The sequence below is a fragment of the Physeter macrocephalus genome, chromosome 14 (genome assembly GCF_002837175.3).
Source record: "Physeter macrocephalus isolate SW-GA chromosome 14, ASM283717v5, whole genome shotgun sequence".
In the NCBI taxonomy this organism is placed as follows: Eukaryota; Metazoa; Chordata; class Mammalia; order Artiodactyla; family Physeteridae; genus Physeter; species Physeter macrocephalus.
In genome coordinates, this window is record NC_041227.1 from 127,829,560 (window position 1) to 127,840,733 (window position 11,174).

General features: G+C 51.4%; 1 protein-coding gene across 1 annotated transcript in view; it reads left to right on the forward strand.

Annotated features, from left to right (window-relative positions):
• CPSF4L (cleavage and polyadenylation specific factor 4 like) overlaps positions 1-9,478 on the forward strand; it is an 11,964-nt gene extending 2,486 nt beyond the window's left edge. The window contains exons 3-7 of the mRNA XM_028498148.1: positions 1,592-1,744; positions 6,698-6,793; positions 7,676-7,769; positions 8,192-8,231; positions 9,320-9,478. Of these exons, the coding sequence (XP_028353949.1) occupies positions 1,592-1,744; positions 6,698-6,793; positions 7,676-7,769; positions 8,192-8,231; positions 9,320-9,478 (542 nt within the window). The remainder of the gene's footprint in view (positions 1-1,591; positions 1,745-6,697; positions 6,794-7,675; positions 7,770-8,191; positions 8,232-9,319) is intronic.
• The last annotated feature ends 1,696 nt before the right edge of the window (positions 9,479-11,174 follow it).

Genomic DNA, 11,174 nt, shown 5'->3' on the forward strand with positions numbered 1-11,174 from the left:
GTGGCTTCTCTTGTTGCGGAGCACGGGCTCTGGGCACGTGGGCTTCAGTACTTGTGGCTCGCGGGCTCCAGAGCGCAGGTTCAGTAGTTGTGGCTCACGGGCTCAGTTGCTCCGCGGCATGTGGGATCTTCCCTGACCAGGGCTCGAACCTGTGTCCCCTGCACTGGCAGGTGGATTCTTAACCACTGCGCCACCAGGAAGTCCCTGCATCCATTTCTTGTGTCCTAAGAAAGCTCTGGCCACAGTCTCTGAGATGCTACAACAAGCATCCTTATTTCTCCCCCATCCCAACATCGCTCAACAATATGCTCTTCCGTGGGGACTTCCCCGGCGGTCCAGCGGTTAAGACTCCGAGCTCCCAGTGCAGGGGGCGCGGGTTTGATCCCTGGCCGGGGAACTAAGATCCCTCATGCTACGGAAAAACGGAAAAACCGCTCTTCCAAACCCTTACCCCACAAAGCAGCGCTTTGGGGGGTGTGGGGTACCTGACTGAAAAGCAGCGGCTCTCAGCTTTTCCTCTGGCTCCTGAACCACTCACGGGCTCTTCCGATGGAAACCCAGTTGCCCCCAGAAGTCTTGCCTCCAATTTGGGGGTCTCCAGTGCCCCCTAGAGATCCAGGTTAAGAAACTCTGAATGAGTTTAGGACCTGCTTTTGGGATCCAAGTGATTTTGTTCTTGGGAAGCTGGGAGGCCAGGAGGGGCCCAGGCACGGGGGGAACCTGGGGCCATTTTTGCTACATGCCTCGTCCGTGTTTGGGGCAGCCCTGGATAATGGGGTGAGGAGGGAAATGAGCTTGTCGGTCACTCCAGGCTTTGTGAAGCCAGGACTAGTGATGCCTCCTGGGATCCTGTCTCCTCAGCTTGGTCCATCCAGTCTCTAGAACAGTGGTTCACAGAGATACCCTCTTGCAAAGAAATAAAACTGTTCTTAGGTCTGGAAGGTCAGACCCAGGCAAGCCAATGGCCAGGGCTGGAGGGTAAGGCTATTTAAGAAGAACACCTCCCCAGCACCCCACAAATTCTATCGGAGAGGTGGCCAAGCATGAGACGGGTCCTGCTAAGAGACTGAGGGGTGTCCTTCCTGCCGACGGCAAGACCACCTGAGTGAAGGTGACAGAGAGTGAAATATAGCATTTCCAGTTCCTTCTGAATTGTTACCAGGCTGGCTCCTATGTCACCATGTTAGATCTCTGGAATCAGGAAACAGAACATTTGGTTTTTTAAGATGTGAATTCAACAGGTCCTTTATGAGCCTTACTTTGTGCTGGCACCTTGCTAGGATGGGTGGCGGCTCGGGGGGCCAGCGCTGGAAACCAGGGCTCTGCTGTCTGGTAGGAGCACCCCGTCAGGCTGGAGGGGAGGGGTGTGGAAGGTGCCGCAGAAGGCGTCCTGACAGCCTGGGGGCTCCCCGGGGTTCGAGAAGGGCCAGGGCACCACGCCAGGCAGAGAGGGCTTTGAAGCTGTGTTTTAAGCCGTGTCCGGCCCCCAATTCTAGCCTCCCTCAGGCTCCAGGGGAAGGGACGGTGGGGTGAGCTGGGCTCAGGCTCTAGGCGAGCGGGGACCCCCAGCTGGGTGCTCTGGTGTCCCCAGGGAAGCTGTGCCCCTTCCGGCACGAGCGAGGGGAGAAGATGGTGGTGTGTAAGCATTGGCTCCGGGGGCTGTGCAAGAAGGGCGACCAGTGCAAGTTCCTGCACCAGTACGACGTCACCAGGATGCCCGTGTGCTACTTCTACTCCAAGTTCGGTCGGTAATGTCCCTGCCTGGTGCCCGCCCCCCACCCCGGAGGGTAGCAGTGGGGGCCAAGGGATGGGATGAAGTCTGGGAGGGGCCCCCCAAGGAGGCCTCGCGTGTCCCAGGTTGGCAGACCAGGCCGCGGGGGCCTGTTTCTCCAACCCCCTAGAAAAATTGGAACTGTCCTCTGAGCCCTGCTTCACTGCCCCAGCAGGCTCAGGCACCCGCAGCCGGTCCCGCCCAGGGAAGGAGAGGGCTGGAATCCAAGGCCGAATTGTTGCCCTCCTCGGTCCACTCCTGGCTAATCACGCACCCAGCCTGGCTGTCTGGAAACGAGCCTTGAACAGGCCGTCTCTCAAGCCCCGGGATGGGCTGGGGTGGGTCGGAGCCAGTGTTTCCCAAGCAGCAGGCACTTTCACGGTGCTCCACGTCCCCACAGAGCACCTGCCCCGTCGACGCGCACCATCGCCTCCTCTTTCAACCGTCTTGCTATTTTTTTTTTTTTTTTTTGCGGTACGCGGGCCTCCCCCTGCCGTGGCCTCTCCCGTTGCAGAGCACAGGCTCCGGACGCGCAGGCGCAGCGGCCACGGCTCACGGGCCCAGCCGCTCCGCGGCACGTGGGATCTTCCCGGACCGGGGCACGAACCCGCGTCCTCTGCATCGGCGGGCGGGCTCTCCACCACTGCGCCACCAGGGAAGCCCCGTCTTGCTATTTTTAACTCTTCTTTTAGAAGAAAACTTTACATCGCTTCGGTAAATGGAAAACTGGCATCACTGATTGGCCATTGCAGGTCACTGTAAACGGGAGATCGCGAGCTTCAGAAGTTCGGCGCCTGAAATGACCTTGTGTGGTCAGGTCTGGACCCGCATGTCACCCCCCTCTGACTCAAGTCTTTTGTCATCTGAGGGGCTACATAGGGGGAAGCCACTGCCGGTTTAAGAACGGAATCTGTGCATGTGTTTCAGGTCTTATCTTTCTCCATAAACTTTCACAGTTCAGTGCTTTTCAGAGCTGGAAGGAGCCTTAAGGATGATCTAGTCTAGTAGTTTTCAAACTGTATTCCGAAGAGGGACTTGGAGGGAGAGCTGGGCCAGCCTCCAGGGACACCTCTGACTGAGGCGGCTTGGCCTTGAAACTTCGGGGGGCTGTGGGCAGCTGTTCCTCATTAGCGCCCATGGGGGGGCATTCCTGGGTGTCCAGGAAGAAGGCACCCCACCCCCCAAGGTCAGTAAGAGCTTCCCCCAGGCTCAAATTCTGCTTCCTGCCTGCTCCTCGGACTTCAGACCCGGCGGTGGCAATTCATGAGGGTTGCCCGCATGTGTCCCTTGTAAGAAAGGACCAAGTGTATATGGAGAGCCTGGTCCCCCTTGGTCGTCACCTAAAAAACTCTTAATTTAAAATGCCACTTTATTCTTTCAAAAACTTTGGTTGGCTTTCTTTTGGGGATTGGGGACGTGCTGGGCATGGATACAGGAATAGAACTAGGTCCGCTCTGCTCTCAAATAATCCCTACTGTGAGGGCGGACGGATACACCGGTGGTTACAATAGGTAAGCCGTGTTTTTGCTCTTGGAGTAAATGAATGAATACCTTTTTCTGATATCAAAGCATAATTACAGTTCTCATTGGAAGTAAATCGTTTTACTTAAAAAATGTTGTTGGGGAGATGTAGGAGTGGGAAAGGGCAGTTGAAAGGAGCTAGGAAGCCCGGGGGCTTCGGTTCTGCTCCTGGGTGTGTCCATCCCAAAGGTACCTCGGGCAGGGGGCTCTGCCAGGCAGACGGGCGGGTGGGGTGCGGTGCCACCTGCTGGCCGAGAGGGGGATGCACAGCCGGCACCCAGGCCAGGGTGGAGAAGCCAGCCCCGTGCACAGAGGACTTCCCACAGTCTCCCTCTGTCCCATGTTCACCAGCCCCCGGGGGGACGTCAGTTCCATTCCTCGGAAGGATGGGGCCCAGAGTTAGCACTGTACCGAGAGCTGCGCACCAACAGCAGGAAGAAAACCCTTTGTCAATATGAGGAAGCGGGTGGAAATGGACACGTTTCTCCTCTTTGAGCCCTGGTGTCCTCGTTTGTGAGATGAGAGAACTGGGTAAGAGTGGGGTTGAAACTCTGGGGAAGGAGTGGTACTCTTGAAGGTTCAGGTGGAACCTTGCTTTGCACAAGCCCAATGTAAAAAATAGATCTCTTTGGAGCTGCTTGGAAACCAGTGGAATTGACACTATGGCATTCCTTTTGGCTCTGAAAAGCGCTAAGTTGAAGGCTTTATTTAATTAATTAATTGATGTATTGAAGTTTAGTTGATCTACAATGTTGTGTTAGTTTCAGGTGCACAGCAAAGTGATTCAGTTCTGTATATATATTCTATTATATATATATATATATATTTTCAGACTCTTCCATTATAGGTTATTACAAAATATTGCGTAGAGTTCCCTGTGCTATATAGTAGGTCCTTGTTGTTTACCTATTTTACATATAGTAGTGTGTATCTGCTAATCCCAAAGTCCTAATTTATCTCTCCCCTCTTCCTCCTTTGGTAACCATAAATTTGTTTTCTATGTCTGTGTGTCTATTGCTGTTTTGTAAATAAGTTCATTTGTGTTTTTTTTTCTTTAGATTCCACATACAAGTGATATCATATGGTATTTGTCTTTCTTTTTCTGACTTACTTCACCTAGTATGATAATCTGTAGGTCCATCTATGTTGCTGCAAATGGCATTATTTCATTCTTCTTTATGGCTGAGTAATAGTCCACGATATGTATGTACCACATCTTCTTTATCCATTCATCTGTCAGTGGACATTTGGGTTGCTTTCCTGTCTTGGATACTGTGAATAGTGCTGCTATGAGCATAGGGGTGCATGTATCTTTTCGGATTATAGTTTTCTCCAGATATATGCCCAGGAGTGGGATTGCTGGATCATATGATAACTCTATTTTTAGTTTTTTGAGGAACCTGTTCTCCATAGTGGTTGTACCAATTTACACTCCCACCAACAGTGCACAAGGGTTCCCTTTTCTCCACACCCTCTCCAGCATTTATTATTTGTAGACCTTGATGATGGCCGTTCTGGCCAGTGTGCGGTGATACCTCACTGTAGTTTTGATTTGCATTTCTCTAATAATTAACGATGTTGAGCATCTTTTCATGTGCCTAATGGTCATCTGTATGTGTTCTTTGGATAAATGTCTATTTAGGTCTTCTGCCCATTTTTTGATTGGGTGGTTTGTTTTTTGGATATTGAGCTGTATGAGCTGTTTGTATATTTTGGAGATTAATCCCTTGTTGGTCACATCATTTGCAAATATTTCCTCCCATTCTTTAGGTTGTCTTTTTGTTTTCTTTATGGTTTCCTTTGCTGTGCAAAACCTTTAAGTTTAATTAGGTCCCATTTGTGTATTTTTGTTTTTATTTCCATTACTCAAGGAGAAGGGTCCAAAAAGATACTGCTGTGATTTATGTCAAAGGGTGTTCTATGTTTTCCTCTAGGAGTTTTATAGTATCTGGTCTTCATTTAGGTCTTTAATCCATTCTGAGTTTATTTTTGTGTATGGTGTTAGAGAATGTTCTAATTTCATTCTTTTACATGTAGCTGTCCAGTTTTCCCAGCACCACTTATTGAAAAGAGACTATCTTTTCTCCATTGTATATTCTTGCCTCCTTTGTCATAGATTAATTGACCATAGGTGCGTGGCTTTCTTTCTGGGCTTTCTATCCTGTTCCATTCATCTATGTTTCTGTTTTTGTGCCAGTACCATACGGTTTTGATGACTGTAGCGTTATAGTATAGTCTGAAGTCAAGGAACCTGATTCTTCCAGTTCCATTTTTCTTTCTCAAGATTGCTTTGACTATTTGGGGTCTCTTGTGTTTCCACACAAATTAAAAAAAATTGTTTTTTGTTCTAGATCTGTGAAAAATGCCATTGGTAATTTGATAGGGATTGCGCTGAATCTGTAGATTGCCTCGGGTAGTACAGTCATTTTGATAATATTGATTGCTCCAATCCAAGAACACGGTATATCTTTCCATCTGTTTGTGTCATCTTCAGTTTCTTTCATCAGCGTCTTATAGTTTTCAGAGTACAGGTCTTTTGCCTCCTTAGGCAGGTTTATTCCTAGGTATTTTATTCTTTTTGATGTGATGGTAAATGGGATTGTTCCCTTAATTTCTCCTTCTGATCTTTCGTTGTTAAGTTGTAGGCTTTTAAGGAGGATGAGATTGGAAACACCAATTCTCTACTTGAATGAGGTGAAAACAGGGCTGAATCTTCCCCCTTGGTTCCTTCAGAGCCCCTGGGTCCCTAAGGGGAAGCTAAGAGGGCTTAGACTCCCTCCCCAACTCCTGTGGTCTATGCAAACAGGGCTGGCTCCTCCTAGGAGCCCGGGGTCTTGGTCTAATCCACAGACAGATTACAGCACAGGCTTTGCGAAACTACAGGTGTCCCTCTGTGTTGCATTTATCTTAATCCGTGTGCCAACTCTGAAGCAGTGCTCTGCTCTTCTTGGCATTTCCCCCAGAAAGAACTGCACCCCTTTACTTTGGAAGCCATGTAGGTTTCATCATAGAGATGAAGCTTTAACCACGTGCACGGCAACATCTTCACACAGCGTCTATGTCTTCCTGGATATTAAGCTGCTGGCTCTGGGTCTCCCCTTCCCCATCTCTCCTCGTTCCTTCCTCCCAAGTAGCCTCTAAATACCTCTGGATATCTGGCCCTGCCCCAGCTCTTCCAGATGTGTGTATTCACACCCAAGTCCCGCTTAGCCAGTATGACTGCGATCCGCCTTTCTTAGGTTGCAGGAAGGTTTAGAAATATCTTGCTGTCCTCAAAAAGCTGCTGACCACCAGAAGGCAGATAAGTGGCTTACATGCAAGGGGCAGGGTCACTCTTGTTCCAGGAGGGCGGAAGTGACGGCAACGATGAACCCACTTATGCACCAAGGACACTGCGATTTTCAGGTGACTGCAACAACAAGGAATGTCCCTTTCTCCACGTGAAGCCGGCCCTCAAGACCCGGGACTGCCCATGGTACGAGCAAGGTTTCTGCAAGGACGGTGAGGCCCTGACAGAAAGGGGGCTCTAGGGGACATGGGCGAGCAGGATTTGTGGGGAGTCTCCCGGCAGGGGAAGGGTGCACATTCCTGATGCGGCCTGTGGAGGTCGGCTCCAGGTTGAAATCCCACAGCAGGCCTCTCTGGAGCTCCCCCCAGCCTCCCCGCAGTGGAAACCCTCTGCGGTATGTGATGGGCTTCTCGGAGCAGGCTCACTGCGGTTCAAATCCCAATGACTTCCGAATGTATTGACTGTGTGACCTTGAACAAATATGAAAAGGGGACCAGCTCCCCTGAGGGCCGTTGGGCCGGGTGGAAGTAGGACCCCTTGGGCAGCCCTGCGCATCGGGTCTGACCCGTAGGAGACCCTTCTCTGTTCCTTTTACCCATCTGGGTGTCACGTAAATACATTTCACTGTCCCTATCTGGCCACACTTCGGAGGCAGGGCCCCCGTCAGAGGCGCCTTGCTCTGAGCACCGCCGTCCTTTCTTTTCCGGTATCTGGGCGTGTTGTTCTTACTGAGCTCCTCCTGGCAGCCCTGGTTCGGGGAGGATTATAGGGGAGGGAGGCTGAAGGAGGATTAGTAAGATGTGTGATTGGTTGGCCTTTGCTCAGCCAAACCTTCTACAGCTGAATAAATAAAAGCATGTTACAGTCCACATCCACGTAAGTCCTCCAAGACAGCGTGTTAGGGACGCTTCTGACGCTACTGTTTCAGGCCTGGCCAGCCGACACCTACTCCCACACATTCTGAGCTGCCCTTTCCCGTCTCAGTCATGCGGCTGGGAAGTTGGTGCTTCCCCTTGCCGGTAAGCTTTGTCATGTGTGTTTCCCGCCCACTAGCTACAGAAGATCCTTCTAGCTGTTTTCTCTTTGCCCAGCAGGTCCCCTGTGTAAATATCGCCACGTCTGCAGAATAATGTGTATTAACTACTTAGCTGGCTTCTGCCCTGAGGGACCCAAATGCCAATTTGCACAGTAAGTGTGACTCCCCCGAGTGCTGGGCCCACTCTCTGGCTTCTAGACCTAGATCCTTCTGTACCTTCACTGGCCTGAGGTGGGGAGCGGAGTGTCCAGCGGGCACCCACCCACAGTGTTCTCGCTCACCCTACGCCCACCCCTCCTGGTACTGCCGGCTGCACTGAACTCTAACCCGTCCTGTTAGTGGCCAACATGGCTGAGGCGGGTGTATAGCGCTCAGCAACAGGAGTAGAGACATTCAACACCTACCCGCCACCCCCATCCTCCGCAATTCTCCCTGGCTGGGGTGCCGGCTCCTTCCCTGTGGGCCTCTGAGAACAGGAAACCGGCATCAGGCTGGTGCAGAACATGTTAATGAGCGGTGTGTTTGGGCGTGGCTAGAGCCCGGCTGTAACTATGTCTCTCCATGCCTCCCTCAGCCCCAAGATGAATCTTTTATTCAACCCAAGCTACCTGAAGGTGAGCGCAGGTAGGAGGGCAGAGGTGGCTCACTCCTTTACGGTGCGGTTCCCCGGGGACCCCTTGCTCCCCAGCCCTGCACTTTCCCCGATGCCCTCTGCTCCCCGTACGGACCCTGGGAAAGGCGCACACACGGGGTCGCTCCTCCCAGACCCCCTGGGACCTCCATCGTCTCTCCTTCAGCCAGAGCTTCTCGGCCCCTGAGGCTTTCCTTCTCCTTAGCGGCAGAACACATGTGTGGTTTTTATTCAAGAACCTGGGGTCTAGCTGAGGACTTGTGGTCCAGAGTTGTTCTGAATCAGGGCCATTCTGGTTGTGCCCGGTCCCTACGGGAACAGGTCCTCCTCCCACTGATAGCAAGTCTTGAAATGAGAGCCTCCATCCCGGGTCAGCAAGCCACAGCCTGCGGGGTCCAGTCTGGACTTTTGCCTGTTTCTGTACAGCCTGGGACCTAAAAATGACTTTTTAAAGGTGGTGACAAAAAAATCCAAAGTAACATTTTGCGATCTGTGGAAATGAAAATCCCAGTGCTCATAAATAGTTTCACTGGAACAGGGCCAAGCTCATCATTTACATACTGTCTCTGACTGTTCTCATGCTTACGATGGCAGAGTTGAGTAGCTCCAACAGAGACCAGATGGCCCGCAAAGTTGAAAATATTTACTGTTTGGGCTTCTGCAGAAAAAGCCTGCTGGTCCCTGTGGGGATGTCTGCATGCTGGCCTGCCAGTAAAGTCTGACAGAGGCCAAAGAGGGAGCACGAACGCTGGGGGGAGCAACCGAGCTCTTGTTAATTAGGGGTTCTGTACACAGCCCTAGGCGCTGGGATGGCGCTGGCACAGGAGGGCGACCCCTGCTGGTTCCCAGGGGGATCGCTGGCAGCGGGTGGGAAGCAGTCGGTCAACACGGGGAATTCACAAGCCCATTTCTAACGTCCATCAAAAGGTATGCTTTCGGCAATTAAGGTGTGAACGAAGGCATTTCACAACCTGGTTTCAGTCTGAACGCCTGGCCCTGGCCGGAGTCCCTGCCCTCTTTGTACACAGGGAGTGTCTATAATGTTTCCTCTTGGCTTCACTTTCTCTGCAGCTTGGCATCCGGCCAGTGGGTTCGGCACCTCCTGCTTCTGCCTGGGAACCTCACGAGCCCCCTTCCCCGAGAGAGTGTCTGCTTCTCCACTCTCAGATGAGGCCCCAGGCGCCCCCGGTCACTTACTGCCTGGGGCTCAGGGCCCGTGTTACAGGGTGAGTGGTGGTGAGCTGGGCTACTGCTCTGTTGAGGGCGAGAGGACGGGTGATTAGCAAGATAAAATCGGACTGAGGTTTAGGAGTGCAAATTAAGAGAGAATGGGGGAATTCAGCTGGTAGACCAAACTGTTCCAATTTTAAGGTCTCAGTAACCTAATCTTATTTGCATCTCCTGCCAGACAAGACTGTTTATTTCTTTAAAAGGCTAATACCTTAAACATCTTGCATGCACTATTTTGCTGCCTAAAGATCCCTTGAGTTATTTATAATAGCAGCCTTAAGACGTGGCTTAGTCTTGGTAAGGGGTGGCTTGCTAAGGAAGGGAAAGTCACACCTTACATTTCTTGGTTGCTATCTTCTGGTTCCTCAGGAAGAAAATCATGTTTTACACTTTCATGAGATGGCCTCTGAATTGTCCTGACCTTTGCCTTCTCTAGTCTGCAAGAGAATTGTACTATCAGGCCTTGCCTTCCTCACACGATGGATTTCCTGGTCTTTATGCGTCCACAGCCCTGTTCTTTGGGTTAGTGATGATGGGGCTTGAATCTCAAGGCCTTTTTCAGGCCAGAAATGGAGCTTCATTTATGAGCAGAATCCATCACGTTCCTCAGAAAGCCAGCTAACCATCTCCTATGGTGCCCTAGACAATTTAGGATTTTTCTCTTAGGATTTGAATTTACTGAAAGTCACCACCATTAACTTTTTCTCTTGTAGCGTTGAAAAATGAGCCATTATGCCAGTATGTAAGAATCAACTGGTAGAACTTACCAAAAAATACCCCTCCCTGGTCGGTCTGGGGAACGGAAGGACCTTCTAGTGAAGAGGCCCAAAGGCCATCCTGGGGGATTCTGTCCTCAGCTAGCCCACTGCCTGCCTAACCAGGAAAGGAGGTGCAGAAGCAGCCTGCCGCGTTTCAACTTCCTCTGCTCCTGTACGTGAACGAGCTACTGAAAATACAGCGGGAGTGGAGGCTGACTGAGCGTGGCAGGAACGAGTTATTCATAAAACGGGGGAGCACAGCGCACGTAAAACCAAAAGCTCGAGTATGTGGGAAACAGTCGCTGTCCTCTCTGCTCAGCTCCCGTCCTGCCGCCAGTTCCTGTGCACACGGCCTCAGCGGCTGCTGTAAACGCACAATTAAATCAAGTGGTTTCTTTAGCATGACAGCTGCTTCCCTATATGGCTTCCCTAAATGTAAGACGAGATTCTGTGCATGCCTTCTGTAAGCAATTACAGGGAGGTGGATGGTACGAGTGAGGCTTATCCCGGGGACGTAAGGAAGTGACGTGGATCAGTGAATGCCGTGTGGTCTAGGTCACCGAGTCAAACCCCAATGCAACTTAATCCACGGGGAAAGGAGCAGGGAGGCAAGGCTGCGCCTTTTGGAGGAATGGAGAAAAGAGGGACAATATACAGTGCGCGGTAGGACCAGGCTCCCTACCTTTGGCAGATGGAGACAGCTGCCTTATCGGGCCTGGAGCGGGAGGGTGAGGCCAAGGCTAAGAGAATAGCCGGCCCCGGAGACAGATTCGGGGGTCTGAACGCCAGCTCCTCCCTGGGCTGCTATGTGACAAACCCTACACAGCCATGCAGGCAAATTACTTAACCTCCTCGAGTCTGCTCCCTCATTCTAGAAAACGAGCGTGGTGGCAGCTCTGGCCTCACAGGCTGGTCGTGAGGATAAAACGAGAGACCGC